Source organism: Pelodiscus sinensis, chromosome 10, assembly GCF_049634645.1.
Source record: "Pelodiscus sinensis isolate JC-2024 chromosome 10, ASM4963464v1, whole genome shotgun sequence".
NCBI classification, from domain to species: Eukaryota; Metazoa; Chordata; order Testudines; family Trionychidae; genus Pelodiscus; species Pelodiscus sinensis.
In genome coordinates this window covers 32,275,105-32,295,672 of record NC_134720.1, presented here as the reverse complement: position 1 = coordinate 32,295,672, position 20,568 = coordinate 32,275,105, and the positions used below count along the sequence as shown (strand labels likewise).

Below are 20,568 nucleotides of genomic sequence, written 5' to 3'. Positions count from 1 at the left end.
TAGGAGAAGGGCCTATCCGCTAAGCCACACCAGGACCCACCCCACCACCCTACCTTCAGGATGCCCCTTATCACCTTGTGCTCACAGTGAGCCAGCTTAAACAACAGCTCCCTAAACTACTGCCTCTGATAGAGACAACAGCGTGGGGAGAGAGAAGGTTGGGCTACATGTAACCTGTAACCTTCGCATTCCTAATTACAGTAGGGTCTTGTCAGAGCTGTTGTTGAAACTGGTTTCAAATACATGAGTATTGAAGTGAACAGGACCATTGGATCAGAATTTATGATGCAATCTCAAGTTAGTAAACAAAACTCTGAAGAGGAAGATAACCTATTATAACCTGGAGTATTTCGGAGACTGGGGACCTAAAATATCGAATAAACTATTAGATAAAGGGAATTTGTCACTCACCCAGTACTCAAGTCATAAGGCAAGCAGAGTATTAATTAATGCTTAAGTTTTAGTAGTTGGTAGAATCTTCTCTTGTAAATGCTAAAAAATTAAAAATAAATACTAATTCCAAAAGAATTCTGGATTTTCCCAATTTCTAATCAGACTTTTGCTGGCTGTTCTTTCGATACCGTCTCATGGAATCTGCAGGGAAGTCTTATTAATATTCACTTTTAGAAGAACCACTAACAATCAAAGCTAAATCCACTACACACAACACTATTCTAAGATTACTACAACTCATTCTTTTTAAATCTAATTTTTCTTCAGCAATAGAAATAAATTAGTCAGTTTTAGTTTTCAGTCAGTTACTTTTAAATCAGTTTCAATCTAAGATTCTCATGGTAAAACAACAAGTTTTCAGCAATGCAAGGAATATTTATATATTAAATAATATACACTTTCAATTCAGGAAAAAAATAGTTTCTATCTGGATTCATAAAACTCTCTTAAGAAGTGAGTCACCTAGCATTAGGATGGCTGATTTGACTTATGGGGTCAGCTGCTAAGGTATTATCAGCTAATTTTATCTGAATCCTTTTAAGGCTTCAGATTTTACTTAATATTATTATACCTGAAGTTCCTGTCACAGGCTTCTACAAATAACCTAGAATTAATTATGTAATATTTTTAGGAGTGTTATAAAGAAAAGGAGAGTTGGCTTGTGTTGATGGCACTGGACTCTGGAAACCTGGATTCAATTCCCAGTTCTTCCATGTGCTTCCCGTATGACTGTGAACAAGCAGCTTGATCTCTCTGTGTCTCAATTCCTCACCTGCAGCAGCAGCAGCTCTGTCCTAAGAAGAGGGATCTGCAGCTCTCACATTACAACAGACAGAAAGGTGAAGAGTAGAAAGGGGCACTTGTGCTCTGCTCTGCCTGCTTTCCAATCCTCTTAGAAAACCTGAGAAAAATTAGGAGAAATTCACTTCAAACTAGAGCTTGGTGGTCAAGAAGAGGTATACAAGAAGAAACAGCTCTAACAGGCTGGATGATGGGGGCAAAAGGACTGTTCATGTCCAGCACAGGGAGAGGCTGGAGAGAACCCTCAACATCTAAGAAACACTAGGGGAAGAAACATGCGGACCCCAACCTTGAAGGGCATCTTTAAAGTACAATTAGACATTGGTGATGGAACTTAGGGTGCAAGGAGTGCTGCAGCACCCCCTGGCTTGAAGTGGTTTCCACTATATACAGGATTTCCAGTTTGGTTCAACAACTCTCAGCACCCCCACTATGCACATTGATCCAACACCCCTGCCATTAGACATCCAATGCTGGCCTGTGTTAGCTGAATTGGGTTTGCAGTGTTGTTTAATTGTACTGTAAAACAGTTTTTACCCAAACTATGGGCCGTGGCCCGGTACCGGGCTGTGGGAAAAAAATACCGGGCATCAGCGTGGCTGCTGGGGTGTTCCGGGCTCCCGGAGTACCCATGTGGTGCCAGATCCCCCAAGCCCTTTGCCGGGCTGGGCAGAGGATGCAGCTGGATGTTCTGGGCTCCTGGCAGAGGCGTAGCTAGGGTTACCAGGTGAATTTAGAAAAAATGCCGGACACACTTGATCTCAGATTCGGGGGGAAAAGGGGGCAGGCTGAGAGAAAGTATGTGTGTGGTGGGAAAACCAGCTGCCAGAAAGCAGGGCTGTGGGGGGGAGATCGGGAGAAGGAGGAGGAGGGGAAAACCGGCTGCCGGAAACAGGGCTGAAATGGGAGATGGAGTAGGGGGAAGGGAAGTGAACTGGCTAGTGGAAGAAGGGCTGCCCCGGGAAGGGGGGGGGCGGGGGGGAGAGATCAGAAGGAGGAGGGGAGAACCGGCACCAGAAGCAGGGCTTATTGGGGGCAGCGGGGAGATTGGGAGGGGAAGAGGGGGAGAACCGGCAAGCCAGGAGGGGGTTGGGGGAAGTGGAGCTGACTGGAGGGGCAGCAGGGGAGAGCAAAGCATGTGAGAGTCTGGCTCTGGGGATTCCATTTTGCCCCCTCTCCCCCGTTCGAGTAGTTGCAAATTGGCTGGCTGGTAGACACACTCACACAGCCTGAGCACATCTACCAGCCAGGCAGTTCGCAACTACAAACTGATACACCTAATAACAATAAAACTTACGTAATGAGAAAATACCAGACATTTTATATGTCCAATATTTTCTCAATTTGTTTCCTGGACAGAACCCTCAAATACCGGACTGTCTGGTACAAAACCGGACACCTGACAACCCTACCCCTCTTTGCACCCTCCCTCCTAGCCAGATATCCTACCCCCAATCTGCTCCTGCTCTTGCAGGGCCTGTGCAGTGCCAGGTCCCCCAAGCCCTGGCCCAGGCTGAGTGGAAGATGTAGCCGGGTGAAACAGTGGAAAATGTAATTCATTTTTCATTCTTTATTGAATATGCCTTTATATTTTTGGGCTGCAAAAAACAGTACTAAAAAAAAAACCGGGTTCCAACTAAAATAAAAAGTTTGGAAAACCTTGGTCTAGCCAGCTTTCTGTCTATCTTACAGTCCATTTATCCAATCCATACTCCCTTAACTTGCTGGCAAGAATATCCTGGGTGACTGTATCAAAAGCTTTGCTAAAGCTGACACTGGGGGCTTTGGAAGGACCAAAACCAACTTATCTGAATATTCATCATTTGCTTAATGAATATGAAAATATGGAAATGAATATTACCGGTCCTCCAAAAGCTTGTGAATGGATTTAATGGTCCCCGTATCAAAGAGTTTGGGAACCCCTACTGTAGATGTTCCAGATCCACCTGCAATCCAAGTTCTGGGACCCTCCCACATTGCAGGGTCCTATAGCCTGAGCTCTAGCATGAGCCTAAATGTCTACACTATAATTAAGTGGTTTCTTAGCCAAAGCCCTGTGAACCTACTAACAGGCATAGGCTAACCATAGATTTTTAATTATAGTGAAGCCATCCCAAGAAATTAGGGGAAACCCTTCCTGGAGATGGAACAGAGCTGAGTGAATGGGGGTTAGAGAGAATGTTACTGCAGGAGAGCACAGCAAAATAGTTATGAAACTGGTCATGATAGCTCTGATCCTCCATTTTCCCAGTATTTACTTCTAGATTTTCTCTAATAAGTGAAGATCAGTAAAAATGAGTCTAACACAGTGTACTTTAGAGATGTAAAATCCTGTTTAATTAGTTAACCATTAACTTTAACCAGACCAAACAGCAGCAGCCAAGCCAAGAGGGGCTCTAGTAGAAGCCATGGGACCTGAGCACGAAGACGGAGAGGACTTCTGACAAGATCCAGTAGGAAGTAGCCCAGGGTAGGAAATTGCTCCTGGATAGCTCAGCTTGAGGCAATAGGCATCCCTGCTGAGCTAGCAGCCAATGCACCACTGCTAACAGGGCTCTGGACTGGGACCTGGTGGAGAGAGGGGGCCTGGATCCCTCTCTCTCCCTTCCTCAGATACCCACATGGGGGTGGGGAGCGAGATTTGCTTATTATATATGGACTCTGTGGCCATTGGGCTGTACTACCCTGATCCCAGAGAGACTCTGTATAGATTCTGAGGCCATTAGGCTATCCTGTGTGTGTAAACTCTGAGGCTATCGGGAGGTAATACCCTGAATAAGGGGGAATTGCATATTGACTGAAGCCACTGAGCTGCACTGAGGCTGCTGGGCTGTACTGTATATAAACTCTGAGGCCACTAAGCTGCATGGTGCATAGACTCTGTGTCTGCTAGACCATATTATCCTATGAAAGCGGGAATGTTTGGACTCTGGGGCCATGGGGACATACTGCCCTGAGCATAGGTTGCAGTACCTAGGCTTTGTGCCATTAACTAGCTAATTTTGTGCCTGAGGCAAGAATATAAAATTGCACCTCCTCATGTTTATATATTCATAGTAGTTATTTTGTAGAAAAAGAGAAAATACATAAACAATAACATCAAAATTTATTATAGTTATGAGATCTGCATAAACAAACCATTAATACATATCATTATAAAATATCACCATGTCAGGTACTATTAGGTATTTGTTTATAATTGTACTTTGCACACTTTTAATGAGGCAAACTTATCAATAATTGGTTGTAATTAATATTACTTGCTACCTCATGTTCTTTTGATAAGATGGACATATTTGATAATCCCTCCTGACCCATCGATGCTCGAAGGTAGTAGTTCATTAATTTTAGTTTACTAAAACTTCTTTTGCAAGAAGCCACGGTCACTGACAAACAGAGAAATATTGCCTGTTAGATCCCATTGGGGCAGGACCTTGCTGGGGGCAGGTCTGGGCTAACAAAGGTCTGGGCTTGATTCTCAGAGCAAATCGGGTGCACGGCGTTCACTCCTGTACCCGCCCCCAGTAGCATTTCACCACCAACACCTTGACTGCAGGTCAAGGGGGAGCAGGTCCCCAGGGCAGGCTGGGACACGTTCCAGTTCACAATCCTTGGAGACCAGCTAGGAGGATGTTAGTTCCACTGGCCCCTTCTACACTGAGTGTTGGGGCTGGGCTATTTACGGATTTCAGCACCTGTCTAGGAATCTACACCTTGAACCTCTCCAATCCGGCAGCCAGCCAGCCCTGGCCCCTTCCAACGCAGTCAACATCCAACCAGCCCAGCTACAGCTGTGGGGAGCTGGGGCATCTTCTAAAAATAGGAAGAGCTGCTCTACTCTTGGGCTGTGCACCCCAGGCAACAAAGCAGGGTGGAGAGCTGCAGCCCGTTTGTTCTCTTGCCCGGCCTGGGCTGGGGCAGGTGCCTGGGGCTCACTCAATGGGGATGATGCCAGCAAGGACACTGCAAGGGCAAGAGGATGGTGTGGTGCTTCTGTGCAAGGGGGGCAGGAGTCCTGTGAGCGGTGGGGAAGGAAGTCAAATTTTCTGGGTGCTAACCCACTAGCCTCCCCATCCAGGGATGGAGATAAAGTGTGGGGCTGGGAGCCAAGGATTTGCAGAGGGATGAATTGCACCCAATGGGCAATAAAAATGGACCCTTTGCTGGCAAGGAGAAGGGAATTTAAAAGACCATCCCCCCTTTTCTGCTGGATGCACAAGCCCTAATTGCAGGCTCCCCCCATCACAGCCTTTTCCCTTTTAAATAGTGAAAACAGCTGTGCAGGCGACACCCACAGAGCAGGGCTGCTTGGATAGCCTGCCCACCCCGACACAGCACATGGGTCCCTCCCCGCCTCCCACCCCAAGGGCCATTGCTAGGCAGTGCTCAGACACCAAGCTGGAGTGGATAAAAAAAAACCGGGGGGAGCCGGCAGGCTGCCACCTGTGGGTCGTGAGCCGTGTCTCTTCTGCCCGACTGGCCCCACGCCAGGGCACAGAGCTGCAGCCCAGGGGGTTCAACGTTCCAGGGTGGGTGAGAACTGCTGTTCCGTAAAGACAGGCGCTGGGGAAGAAAGGAACAGGGACAGGAAGCCTGCAGGGTGCACTCGGGGACTCAATGGGCACATGGCCGAAGTACCCAGAAGCCGAGAGAAAGGTTGGTTTGCACCGGAGGCAAGTGCCTCACTCGCCTCACCCTTGTTACTGTCCTGCAGGACACCCTATCTAGAACAGGAGTCTGAGGGTTCACAGCGGACTTTCTCCATCCTCATTGGCGGGGCGGACAAGGTTCCCCTTAACATGGCCCAAGACAGGCAAGGTTTGTTTTATTTTTTTAGTGCACTGTGTCCAATTAGTATTTTTTCCTTAAATGTAATTGCTAGAATTACAAATGGCAATGAGCCAAAAATTGTTCAGCGTAACACCTCACCTAGATAAGCATATAACTAGAAAAAAAAAAGAGGTCCTACATTTGCTACTGCTACTTGGGTTAGAGATGGTTTTCTGTAAGCTTGAGTGACTGAAAGTAAGACTACATCAATTTATATTGGTGAGATTATCCTCATAACAATAAAGGTTAGAAACAACTTTTTTTAAAAAAACAACAGTGGTCCTATAGCACCATGAGCTTTCATGGGCACAACCCACTTCTTCCGATAAAAAGTTTAGTTTCTGAATAAGCCACAATTACAAGATTACTTAAAAAGTCATGGGATCAGGGATTTTATTCTCAAACTCAGTCTCTCCATGTTGTTGTTAGCTCATCCTTAGCTCCAAGTCTAGTCTTTTAAAAATGCACAGCATGGCAGCTGTCATGCTACTAGACTGGCCTAATCACAATATCTAATAACCACAAGTTTTTTTCAAAAAAATAATTTGTAATTGTCAAGGAATGATTCAACCAAGACATTTCAAAAAATAGTAAGTATGGTATCAAAGTCCTAGATGCCTGACTAGTAGACTAATGCCATCTTTTCAGCAGGTATCAATAAAAAATCAGGTTCCAGAGCACCTTATAGAATCAAGCCCTAGCAAAGTGAAATTATAAGGCAGAAGTTAATGCAAGATATACTGGTTACACTACCCAAGACAAAGTAGCATTTGAATGCACCTTCAGCGGTTCTAAAGAATATGGAGATTTCATGCCTTCTTTTAATGTACATATTATGAAAAAGATTCTTAATGAATGAGATCACATATATCCCTGCATACAGTGCTGTATAGCCAACCCACCACTGATACCTGCTTATCAGAGAATAAATGTGCTAGTTTCTTTTTCTTCCTTAAAGATTCCAAAATTATTACTTTATATACTAAATCATATACAGTAGTATGAGATTTCACAATATACTGTATTTGCCATTCCAAGTACTGTAGCTCTATGCAAGGTGGATAAAAATCAATGATTTAAAAAAATGGACTTTATCAATCATCAATACTAAACATCTCATTTAAAAATAAAAGCTACAATTAAATCTAATCACAAACATGCTTCACCTACACTAAGCCTCATAAAAATGAATTAATGGCTTTATTCTGTCCAGCCTAATAATCATATCTTGCTTCTTGAAAGTTCTGGGCTTTTTCTTTCTCTAGTATGTGCAAAGACTGGATAGAACTGTTTTTGTTCAGTGCTTATGTGGTGGTGAACCTGGGGCCAAGCAGAGCAGAGTTAGTTAAGACATTGTTTTAAAGATAGAGACAATGTATAGGAAAGGATGGAGGCACCATAGAAAGGAACAGTGGAGTGGACTGGGAAAAAAGAAAAACATTAGTCAGTCACATGGTTGTGACTACTTTCTTCCACTATTTGATCTGAGGAAGTGGGTCTGGCCCACGAAAGCTCAGCATCTAATAAACCATCTTGTTAGTCTTTAAAGTGCTACATTGTCCTGCATTATTCAGCACACACACAGATTCCTATATTCCCCTACACTTTGGCTACAGAAAAACTGTCATGGCTGCTGGGTGTAAAAGAGATGCTTTTCTGGGAATACTGTGAAGAAATATGTTTCCTAGATGAAAAAGGAAAATGTGTCAAGTGTAAACAGCACAAGATGTTGATGATACAGGGCCTAGCTGCAAGAATGAAACATCATAAGGAAAATTGCTTACTGGGAGCAAATGATGTGGATATGTCTGAAGAACAATATGGATCAACTTTGGAATGCATCATTCTTCAAGACTCTTTATATGCCTTTTTAGTATAAGTGTGATTTAACTAGTAAATTCCTAAGCTTTTTGTTATGTTGAATGTTGCTAGAAAAAAAAAAGTTTATCTTAACTAATTAAACAAGCCATAAGGATTAGCTAACTAGGTTTAGAATCTATCATCCAGGTACAGTACAGAAAGCTGCAATAAGAGAAATCTAGAATTGCCAGTTGCCTTGGAGTGTCATTTTCTTATTTTATATTACATAATACATCCCTCTTATTTCGCAACATCATTGCCAAAATGGTGATGCCATAAATCTATTCCCTATTTTTATTTCAGCATAACTCAGCTCTCTCAAAGGAACCCCATCCTATACTTATTGTCAATGGGGCTTACTCCAAAATTAAGTGCACTCTAATCACAGTCAGTCTTAGCTTTTTTGATTGATAACTTGGAATTGGATCCACATCGAAATAACAGTGGGAGTGAGGAAAATGGAAGCTAGTTGGAGAAGTTTTAAGGACATTGTACATTTAGTGTTTGAGGACTTGTCTGTTAGATTTAATAAGATTAATTTTTTTTTAAAAAAGAGGGCAAGTGTCAGCTGACAATTCAAGACACTGCTGCAATTGCAAATGTGAAAGTTTAATAAAATATAAGTGCTACTTTTTGTGTGTGATTTAGTTCTTACCAGTCTTAATGTAGTGCTGCTACAGCTGCAGTTTGACACACATAATGAGTATGATGTACTATTTCCTAAATTAATAAAAATCAAGTTATCTAAAAAAATTACACAAAGTATACCCACTTACATGTAAAACTCTGTACTAAGCTGTAAACTAATGTTTTAGTGATTAGATGTGCACTGTTGTTTGAAGAAATATGTGAAGTATCAGTGGGAAACTTGATTTAAATCACCTTGATTTACATAAATCCACCTTGGTTATATAACTGAAGTAGTTTCCATTCTGACTGTGGTTCTTAAATCTCTGGAGGATTGGGTTCAAATGCTGAGTCAGGTTACAAGTGAAAACATGTTTAATGTTTTCATCTAGCCATTAGAGCTGAACAAAGTCCCTTCACACAATACATATATACATGCTGTGTGACAAATCTTTGTTCAAGAGCAGCCCAGGATTGAAATACCACTGTTCTGGCCAGTTAGGCATGTCATTCGCTCTCAGAACAATATAAGTAAGGCCCTACCAAATTCATGGCCATGGAAAAAAATGCATCATGAAGTCGGGTTTCTCCCTTTTGTGTGCTTTTACCCTATATTATGCACATTTCACAGAGACCACTGTTTCTCAAATTGTGAGTCTTGACCCAAAAGGAAGTTGCAGGGGAGTCACAAGGTAATTTTAGGGGGCACAGTATTGCCACAATTATTTCTGCCTTAAGAGCTGAGTGCCCAAAGAGTGGTGGCTGTTGACTGAGCACACAGCACTGAAGACAGCACCATACCAGAAGCAAACAGAAGTAAGGGTGTCAATATCATACCCTTACTTCTAAACTGCTGCTAGAGATGGCTCTGCCTTCAGGGTTTGGCTCCTGGCCATCAGCCACCACCAGTCGCAGCACAGAAGTAAGGACAGAGGTACCACAATCCCTCCCACCCACACCCGTGACAACTCCTTTTTGGGTCAGGACCCCTACAATTAACAGTAGTGTGAACTTTCAGAATTAAAAAGCGAAAATAATTACATTTATTATTTTTAAAATCCTATGACCGTGAAATTGACCAAAATGAACAATACATTTGGTAGGGCTCTATGTATAGTAATGTCAGCACCGTTTAATCCCTCACAGTGCAGGCACCTACATTCACATACATGCTCACAAAGACAACTTTTACAGAATACAGTATATAAAATCTTCATTGAGGCTATGCGATGCTTAAAACAAAGTGACATCAGATCTTACTACTGAAACTAAAAGCCATTGTATTTTGTTACAGTTGCAACAATCACAGACTACCAACAAAACTTTGTTCTTTAGCGTCATACTTTCTAAAATCTGTTCAAAATAAAAAGATATTTAAGCCAGTTACAAGGAAAGGGCTTTTTTTTTCTTACAATGTAATAACTTTGTGTCCAAAGGTTATTTTTGTTAGCTATTTAAAGATCATATTTGCTGAATGCTGATTAAAAGACTACCTAGGAAAATCTGTCATAGGTAAAGGAAATACAAAAGGTGGGGGGGGGGGGGTCTTAAAACCAAGTTCTACAAAACAAAGGAAGCATCCCCTCCTCACTTTTACTATTAGCAATACCAATTACATTGAGAAATGCTGTTACTTGTCCTTATGCTCTGAAGTCAAAGTGCAGGCATCCAATTTCCAGTAGCCTGAGGCCCTGCATTCTCAAGCCACACCCCAAGGCAAGGTACCAAATGAAAGCATATTGAAATGTTGCCACATACTTTAACCTAGCTAAAGTATGCAATCCTTCTTGGTTAAGGTACATACTGAAATTCTCAGGTTACAATTGTTGCTATACCTCAGAAAATAAAGCAACCAGGGAAACACCCTTCAAAAAGGAGATACCGGCCTTTTTCCCTGGGCCAGGTTATAAATGGTAAGAGAACTAAATAGCCTAAGATTCCTGCTTATGTTTGTTCCATTCACTCCCCTTCCTGATGCCACCCACTCTGTCTGGCTTTTCTGTAGCCAGACAGGTGTCATTCTGATAAGAAACAGGAAGCGTCATCGAGCCCCACCAAAATCTCAACATTCACAATACATTATAAATGGTCACTGAGTCACCAGCTCGGTCTGTTCAACCCACACACGCTCCCTGATCCTCAGGGCAGTTCAGAATCAAGCTATTCCTTCACAGCTGAACAAATGAGAGAGGCTGCAGAAAGACAGAAATTCTTTGCAGATCTGCAGGAAAGGGGACAGCTCTAGACTCACACACAATGAAGCTTCTTACTAGAAACAATGTTGCATTCTCTAAGTGGGCGGGGCGGGGGGCGCCTGCCTCCTAGGTTGGAAGGGTGGAAAAAACCCGCCACAATTAAAGGGCAACTGCGATTTCCATCTGCCCAATTACCATCTATGGCAATGCTCCGTATGGATCTCGGCGAGGGACGTGACTCACTGCCTAGTAACATGTCTTGTCACCATAAGTAATTCCGTTTACTCCGGCTCTCCCGCCCTAGCTCCCGCCCCACAGCCCTTGCAGACAACGGGGACCAACTTACTGAGGTGTAGTTTGTTTTCTGGCTCTGGTTCCGTATCTCCTCCTCCTGAAACTGTAACCCTGCCAGGTGCTTCTCCAACGCTTCCCAGTCCATAGTCGGGAGCTGGGGCTCCTGTTCTCTCAGCCAAGCCCCTCCTGTGGAGCTGTCCAAGGGGTGCCCGCCGGCCACCCCTCCTCCACCGCGGAGCCTCCCCACAGGCGGCTGGGCTCTTTGGAGACGGGCCTGGTGCCCGCCCGCCTCGCGGCGTCCAGTCCTGCGGCCGGAGGGCACCACGTTGCCGTTGTGCCGGAGGTCCTGGGGCGGGAGCGGGCGCTGGGCCGGGGGGTTGCCGTTCGGGGCGGGGGGCGGCATGGGGTTGGAGGCGCCGGGGCTTCTCACATCCTCCGGCTCCGCGGCTAAACTCCTTCGCGTGGCAGCCCGGGCATCGCAGCCGTCCTCCTCCCACGCGGCAGGCACCTTGCTCCCGTACCCCAGGTAATCCTCCCCCTCCTCCTCCGAGTCCTCCAGGGCCGCCAAGTCCAGGCTGCTGGGCGAGGGGCAGGATTTGCACTCCGAGCAAGGCGTGACTTTGCTGGAGCCGGACTCGGAGCTGGAGCGGCTGCTGCAAGCGTCGCTTCCTAAATCCATCCCATCCTCTCGGGAATCCTGGGGGGGGAGAGAAGGAAACACGCAGCGGATTAGAGGGCAGGAACCCGCCGCCGCGGGAAGCTCGTCGCCTCCGGGCGCAGAAAGCCGAGCCACGGGTGCGCCTCCCCGACTAGCGCCGCTTCCAGACTTGCACGGGGGAGGGGAGGGAGGCTGCTCTGGGGGCTTTGCGAGCCGCCCCCAGACCAGCGGCTTCCCCTACTCGCCCAAAGTTTCCTGCCCCCGCCCCGCGGCCGGAGGTAACATCTGCGCCCGCGTCGGGGGAGCGGGTCTGAGGGTCCCCCTCCCTCCGGACCCCGCGCTCACCCCCGGGGAGGGGCAGGAGCCTTCGTTAGGGCTCCATGGCGCGGTCAGGAGGCGGCCGCCGGCCCCACAGCGCAGCAGCTGTCTCCTCTGGCGGCTGCCGCAACTTCCCGGCTGCCGCTACCAGCTGCTGAGCGGGGGACCCGCTGCCCAGCAGCGCAGCGAAACGAGAGGTGTGGGGGGGAGAGCGGCCGGCAGCCGTGGCATGAAGTCCCGTCCCCACGCTGCCGGCGTAAGGAGCAACTGGAGGCTGGTGCTCACACCGCCCCCTGCGGTACAGCCGGGTACGACGCGGAGCCGCAGCTCAGGCAGGGAGTGGGGAGGGGGAGACCCTGCGTGGAGTTGCTGGGCGTCTCTTTTCACTGCCCCTTTCCAGCCAACGCCGCAGGGTTGCACCTTCTGCCCGTGTGCACCAAGAGCCTGGCTCGCGAGCAGACGCTCTAGGGGCCCTCAGCTAAGGCACGGGCACAAAGCCATGTATTCCCCTTTGTTGTGGGAGAAGAAACGCAGTCTGATCCTATGAACTTTGGAGCAGCTTCTGATAAAGGGACTGCTGGCTGGCAGGAATCCAAACACCCATTCTGCTCTCATTCATTTACTTTCTTTTTTGAGCCCTCCAGCATGTACAGTTGGGACTCCAGCCACGAAATTAAGTCTATTCTTACAAAAGCAAAGCCACACAAAAATAGTGTGCAGCAATTGAGGAATAAGGCCACATATTATAAATATTTACATGTATCATCAAGCCAAAGTAGCTCAGCACACTTTGTAATCATACCTCTGTCTCAGGGATACAAGTTTTCTTTGAGTAATTGTAAAGAATGTTTTGGATCACTTAATGCCTGACTTACCTAGCAGCAGAAGCAGTGCCTTAGTGCAGCCACTTAAGCAATGTCATTCTTATTCTCTTAGAACATAAGAACATAACATAAGAAGGCCATACTGGGTCAGACCAAAGGTCCATCTAGCCCAGTAGCCTGTCTGCTGACAGGGGCCAGCACCAAGTGCCCCAGAGAGGGTGGACCGAAGACAATGATCAAGCGATATGTCTCCTGCCATCCCTCTCCAGCCTCTGACAAACAGAGGCCAGGGACCCCATTTTATCCCCTGGCTGATAGCCTTTTATGGACCTAACCTCCATGAAATTATCTAGCTTCTCTTTAAACTCTATTATAGTCCTAGCCTTCACAGCCTCCTCTGGCAAGGAGTTCCACAGGCTGACTACATGCTGTGTGAAGAAGAACTTTCTTTTATTTGTTTTAAACCTGCTACCCATTAATTTCATTTGGTGTCCTCTAGTTCTTCTATTTAGGGAACTAATAAATAACTTTTCTTTATCTGCTCTCTCCACACCACTCATGATTTTATATACCTCTATCATATCCCCCCTCAGTCTCCTCTTTTCTAAACTGAAAAGTCCCAGTCGCTTTAACCTCTCCTCATATGGGACCCGTTCCAAACCCCTAATCATTTTAGTTGCCCTTTTCTAAACCCTTTCCAAGGCCAAAATATCTTTTTTGAGGTGAGGAGACCACATCTGTACACAGTATTCAAGATGTGGGTGTACCATAGTTTTATACAGGGGCAGTAAGATATTCTGAGTCTTACTTTCTACCCCTTTCTTAATAATTCCTAGCATCCTATTTGCCTTTTTGACCGCCGCTGTACACTGTATGGAAGTTTTCAGAGAACTGTCCACAATAACTCCAAGATCTCTTTCCTGATTTGTTGGAGCCAAATTAGCCCCCATCATACTGTACGTATAGTTGGGGTTATTTTTCCCGATGTGCATTACTTTACACTTATCCACATTAAATTTAATTTGCCATTTTGTTGCCCAATCACTCAGTTTGGTGAGATCTTCTTGGAGTCCCTTACGGTCTGCTTCTGTCTTGACTATCCTAAACAGTTTGGTATCATCTGCAAACTTTACCACCTCACTGTTTAACCCTTTCTCCAGATCATTTTTGAATAAGTTGAACAGGATTGGTCCCAGGACTGACCCTTGGAGGACACTACTAGTTACCCCTCTCCATTCTGAAAATTTACCATTTATTCCTACACGTTGTTTCCTGTCTTTTACCCAGATCTCAATCCAAGAAAGGACCTTCCCTCTTATCCCATGGCCATGTAATTGACACAAGAGCCTTTGGTGAGGGACCTTGTCAAAGGCTTTCTGAAAATCTAAGTATACTATATCTACTGGATCTCCGTTGTCTGCATGTTTGTTAACCCCTTCAAAGAACTCTAATAGATTAGTAACACAGGATTTCCCTTTACAGAAACCATGTTGACTTTTGTCCAACAAATTATGTTCTTCTACATGCTTCACAATTTTATTCTTTACTATTGTTTCGACTAATTTGCCCGGTACTGAAGTTAGACTTACCGGTCTGTAATTGTCCTTTATCGTCCTTGATTGCTCCTTTTATAGTTCGATCATCTAGGGGACCCACAGGTTTTTTAGCAAGCTTTCCGCTTCTAATGTACTTAAAAAACATTTTCTTATTTCTTTTTGAGTTTTTGGCTAGCTGTTCCTTAAAATCTTTTTTTGCTTTTCTTATTACATTTTTACACTTGATTTGACAGTGTTTACGTTCCTTTCTATTTATCTCACTAGGATTGGACTTCCACTTCTTAAAAGATGCCTTTTTGTCCCTCACTGCTTCTTTTACATGATGGTTAAGCTACGGTGACTCTTTTTTAGATCTCTTGCTATGTTTTTTAATTTGGGGTATACATTTAAGTTGGGCCTCTATTATGGTGTCTTTAAAAAGTTTCCATGCAGCTTTCAGGGATTTGGCTCTAGTTACTGTGCCTTTTAATTTCTGTTAAACTAACCTCCTCATTTTTGTGTAATTCCCCTTTTTGAAATTAAATGCCAGGGTGTTGGACTGCTGAGGTGTTCTTCCCACCACAGGAATGTTGAATGTTATTTTATTATGGTCACTATTCCCAAGCGGTCCTGTAATGGTTATTTCCTGGACCTGATCCTGCGCTCCACTCAGGACTAAATCGAGAATTGCCTCTCCCCTTGTGGATTCCTGCACCAGCTACTCCAAGAAGCAGTCATTTAAGCCATTGAGAAATTTTATCTCCGCTTCTCTTCCTGAGGTGACATGTATCCAGTCAATATGGGGGTAATTAAAATCCCCCATTATTATAGAGTTCTCTATTTTGGTAGCCTCTCTAATCTCCCTCAGCATTTCAATGTCAGTATCGCTGTCCTGGTCAGGTGGTCGGTAATATATCCCTACTGCTAATTTCTTATTATCGGAGCATGGAATTACTATCCATAGCAATTCTATCGAACATGTTGATTCACTTAATATTTTTATTTCATTTGATTCTACATTATCTTTCACATACAGGGCCACTCTGCCACCCACCCGGCCTGCTCTATCCTTTCGATATATTTTATATCCCGGTATGATTGTGTCCCACAGATTTTCCTCATTCCACCAGGTTTCAGTGATGCCTATTATGTCAATCTCCTCATTTAATACTAGGTACTTTAGTTCACCCATTTTATTAGTCAGACTCCTAGCATTTGTGTAGAAGCACTTTAAAAATTTGCCACTGCTTATTTGTCTGCCCTTCCCTGATGCATTGGATTCCTTTGTATGCGGTTGTTTGTCTGCTCTGGCCCATGGTTTGCCCTCTCCGCTCCTCTCTTTCTGACTACAGCTTAGAGAATCTCTATCAATGGATTCTCCTCTAAGAGAAGTCTCCCTCTGATTTACGTGCATCTCCGCACCAATCGGCTTTCCCCCATCTCTTAGTTTAAAAACTGCTCTACGGCCTTTTTAATGTTTAATGCCAGCAGTCTGGTTCCACCCTGGTTTAGGTGGAGCCCATCCTTCCTGTATAGGCTCCCCCTCTCCCAAAAGTGTCCCCAGTTCCTAATAAATCCAAACACCTCTTCCCTACACCATCGTCTCATCCACGCATTGAGACTCTGAAGCTCTGCCTGCCTACCTGGCCCTGCGCATTGAACTGAAAGCATTTCCGAGAATGCCAACATAGAGGTCCTGTATTTCCGTCTCTTTCCTAGCAGCCTAAATTTGGCCTCCAGGACATCTCTCCTACCCTTCCCTACGTCATTGGTACCTACATGTACTACGACCACTGGCTCCTCCCCAGCATTACACATAAGTCCATCTAAATGACTCGAGAGATCCGCAACCTTCGCATCAGGCAGGCAAGTGACCATACGGTTCTCCCAGTCATCACAAACTCAACTATCTATGTTTCTACTGATCAAATCACTGACTACTAACACCTGCCTCTTCCTAACTGTCATTCCCTTCCCCCTCAGAAGTATTCTCAGTGCGAGAGGATACTGCAACATCCTCTGGGAGGAGGGTCCCAACTACGGGATGGTTTCCCTCTGCTCCCATTGAATGCTCTGTTCCCTTGAGACTTTTATCCTCTTTAAGAGCACTGGGGCTCTCAGACTGGTGGTGGGACAGTACTACAGTGTCCCAGAAAGTCTCATCAACATATCTCTCTACCTCCCTTAGCTCCTCCAGTTCAGCCACCCTGGCCTCCAAAGCCCAAACTTGGTCTCTGAGGGTCAGGAGCTCCTTGCAACGGGTACACACATATGCCACCCGCCCACAGGGCCGATAATCATACATGTTACACTCGACGCAATAAACAGGATAGCCCCCACTCTGCTGCTGGGCTTCTGTCTCCATTTTTCTAATGAATAAGTTTAAGTATAAACTGGGATTCTTTTTAAACCTCTGGAATATAGATTATTATAAGAGTTATGTTTTAAAGAAGGTCAGAAGTCACTAGTGCCCTCTAACCTTCCCCTCTAAACTCCCTTTCCAAACTCCCTGTTAGCTGTTCCTGTTCGCAAGCTCCTGAACAACTTGGCTTTTTAACTAAGACCAAGTAGAGAAAGCCTGATTCAGAATGGATACTAGATGTATACTCAAACCTGGGTTTGAGACCCACTTCAGCCAGAGATTTGTTATCTTTGCTTCCCCAACTGTGATTCAGTTATCTGCCTCTGTATTTTAAGGTTCATGGGTGAAGACTGCTCAAGAACACAATACATTTGGTACAAATATAGTAACAGTTTAGTGGTCGATACCTTCTCCCAGAAGACTATATTTTGCTCAGTAAGCAGCAAGTTTCCTATTCACTGTCCAAGGTACATATTACAAAATGTTTCTCCCTGTGTAAAAATAAAGGCTAAACATTTCAGAAGTGCTTAAATCACTTTGTAGTCTCAATCCTGTTAACAAAATCACCTAAAACATGCAGGTGCCAGTCCTATCAAAGTCAAAATAGAATGGCTACATCTACACTGGCCCCTTTTCCGAAAGGGGCATGCTAATTTTCAACTTCAGAATAGGGAAATCCGCGGGGGATTTAAATATCCCCCGTGGGATTTAAATAAAGATGTCCGCCGCTTTTTTCCGGCTTGGGGAAAAGCCAGAAAAAAGCGTCTAGACTGGCCTGATCCTCCGGAATAAAGCCCTATTCCGGAGGATCTCTTATTCCTACTTCAAAGTATAAGAATAAGAGATCCTCCGGAATAGGGCTTTATTCCGGAGGATCGGGCCAGTCTAGACGCTTTTTACTGACTTTTCCCCAAGCCGGAAAAAAGCGGCGGACATCTTTATTTAAATCCCGCGGGGGATATTTAAATCCCCCGCGGATTTCCCTATTCTGAAGTTGAAAATTAGCATGCCCCTTTCGGAAAAGGGGCCAGTGTAGACGTAGCCAATAAGTTTTATTGTGAATATTCTTTATTGTTTCATACAAATCAACTAATACACAAACCCAACTCCTTTCTGGGGCTCTAGAAACATTGCAAATGTTTTGTGGAAAAGACAAGAGCACAAAAACAAGTGCAGCAGAATAAGCAGATAACTCAGTCCCCATACTAGTACTAATACTCCAGAACCAAAATATTTATTTCTAAGTCTTCCCAAAAAGGTAGCCAATGCAGGCAACTCATCTGTTCCTCAAATGCCTGAATTAATAGATGGGATTAGCAGTATACCAAAAAATTACTTACAAATCAAAGGAGCTACAGCTAGGATACCTCTGCTGATCTCAGCTGCATCTGCATCACAAGAGATGTAGTATCTCAAGCAGTCAAGTTACAAACACTTTAAACTCATATGTCTAATCCAACACTTTAAACCACAACAGAAACCAGTTGTTGGCAGGTACAGAATCTGCCATGATGTTTGTGATTGTAACATAGCAATTCCATAACTATCTCAGAATACTGAGATGTAATAATTTTATGAAATTGTGTGTGACCTATGAAGGGAAGTTACTGTAACTATAGGAAGTTATTAGAATTTCCAGTGTGACTGTATTGAGTAACTTACATGGGAGATAGAGGCCTGAACTTGAAAACAGCACAATGAACACCCAGGAAGCAAAATGCAGGACAATGTAGCACTTTAAAGACTAACAAGATGGTTTATTAGATGATGAGCTTTCGTGGGCCAGACCCACTTCCTCAGATCAAATAGTGGAAGAAAGTAGTCACAACCATATATACCAAAGGATACAATTAAAAAAATGAACAAATATGAAAAGGACAAATCACATTGCAGAACAGAAGGGGGATGCGGGGGGGTGGGAAGGGGGAGGAAGGAAGGTAAGTGTCTGTGAATTGCTCATATTAAAGGTAGGGAGAGTGGGATGTTTGTGAGTTAATGGTATTACAGGTGATAATTGGGGAAACTGTCTTGGTAATGGGTGAGAAAGTTCAAATTCTTGTTAAGTCCTTGTTGGCAAGTGTCGAATTTTAACATGAATGACAGTTCAGAGGATTCCCTTTCAAGTGCAGATGTAAAAGGTCTTTGTAGCAGAATGCAGGTGGCTAAGTCATTTAGAGAGTGTCCTTTCTGGTTAAAGTGGCAAGAAACTGTTTTCTCTTTGTGATCTTGTCTGATATCTGTTTTGTGGGCATTAATCCTTTGGCGAAGTGTCTGAGATGTTTGTCCAATGTACATAGCAGACGGACACTTTCGGCACATGATAGCATAGATTAGTCTTTAAAGTGCTACATTGTCCTGCATTTTGCTTCAACTACCCCAGACTAACACGGCTACATTTCTATCACTAACACCCAGGAAGACACTTGAAAGGCCACAGGTCAAGCAGGAAGGAGACAGGATCCTTAAAGCTATATCCAACAAGTTTCAAACCCTGTTTTGCCAAAACTAATATCCCGGAGATCCAGAAAACACCAAACAATTAAAAAGTGCTTTCTCAGGAGAAGGCAGCAGGGAGGAGGGCTTTGGTCACAGTCTGTCAAGGGAGAATAGTGATAGAAATGTAGCCGTGTTAGTCTGGTCTTGCTGAAACAAAAAACAGGACTATGTAGCACTTTAAAGACTAACAAGATGGTTTATTATTACTTTTGTCAAGGGAGAGACTTTGAGGAGAAAGTCTGGAGGAACTGAGACTTCCCAGATTCAGCCATTAGTGAAGCTTAGGGAAAAGCAGATGTGTATACAGTCTGGTTTATTATTTTTAAGATCTGTTTTTTAAAATATTTTAATTCTAATACATTTAATAAAGTCTTTGTTTTAAGAAGGTTGTTTGGTCACTGGGAACAGAATTGCTCCAGCTGAAGCAATTATAATTGATTGCAGAAGCCCACAACAAGGGCCTGATCAGTATTGGAGAACCATGTAATTCCACTCTCAGCCAGGTGACAGATTAAGAGGTGTAACTGGAGAAAGCGGGCACTTTATGACACCAGGTGGTTAGAGTTATGGAGAACCCAGTGTTCATGAACAGATGCTTCACTCAATAAATGTGCTGCTTTATTCTCCACTGGCCAATCCTCACCTACAGACAACCCCTCAACCTGAAGCAAATCCTTTTCAGCAGTCACACATCACACCTCAGATACACTCACCCAGGAACTTACTCCTGCAACAAACTCCATTGCCAACTCTGTCCACACATCTATACAAGTGACATCATCACAGGACCTAATCAAATAATCCACAACATCAGGGACTCATACAACTGCACATCCTCTAATGTGATATATGCTATCAAGTGCCAGCAATGCCTCTCTACCATGTATGTCTCCATGGACAGTCTCTACGATGAAGGACATATGGACACAAATCAGACATTAGAAATGGTAATACATAAACCTGAAGGGGAATGTTTGCACCTGCCTGGTCACTGAATCATGGATTTTAAAGTAGCCATTCTTCTATAAAATAATTTCATTAACCAATTACAGAGAACTGGAATTTATCTTCAAATTTAACACCCTTACCCTGAGCCTAAACAAAGACATTAACTGGTTAGTGCATTACAAAGCCAATTTCTCCTGCCATTAGTGTCTGCATTTTCACATCAAAAGCTATATATGGGACTCACCTAATTGGCCTAATTAAAACGTGTTCTACAGTTGACAAGAACTTCTTTAGCTGTTATATAGATCTTGGTTTCTGTTATTTTCACTCCAACTCATCCTAAATGTATACCCCAAATTAAAAAAAC

The 20,568-nt window shown here is 44.2% G+C and overlaps 1 protein-coding gene across 3 annotated transcripts in view; it reads right to left on the bottom strand.

Annotated features, from left to right (window-relative positions):
* SCHIP1 (schwannomin interacting protein 1) overlaps positions 1-12,322 on the bottom strand; it is a 122,599-nt gene extending 110,277 nt beyond the window's left edge. Inside the window, exons 1-2 of one of the 3 annotated variants that reach the window (XM_075937799.1) lie at positions 12,064-12,322; positions 11,113-11,757 (exon numbers count right to left, since the gene is read on the bottom strand). In XM_075937799.1, coding sequence (XP_075793914.1) covers positions 11,113-11,739 — 627 coding nt within the window. In that variant the 5' untranslated portion in view covers positions 11,740-11,757; positions 12,064-12,322. Of the gene's footprint in view, positions 1-11,112; positions 11,758-12,063 lie in introns of those variants that run through there. The other 2 variants (XM_075937801.1, XM_075937804.1) reach the window with 2 other exon arrangements.
* Between the last annotated feature and the right edge of the window lie 8,246 nt (positions 12,323-20,568).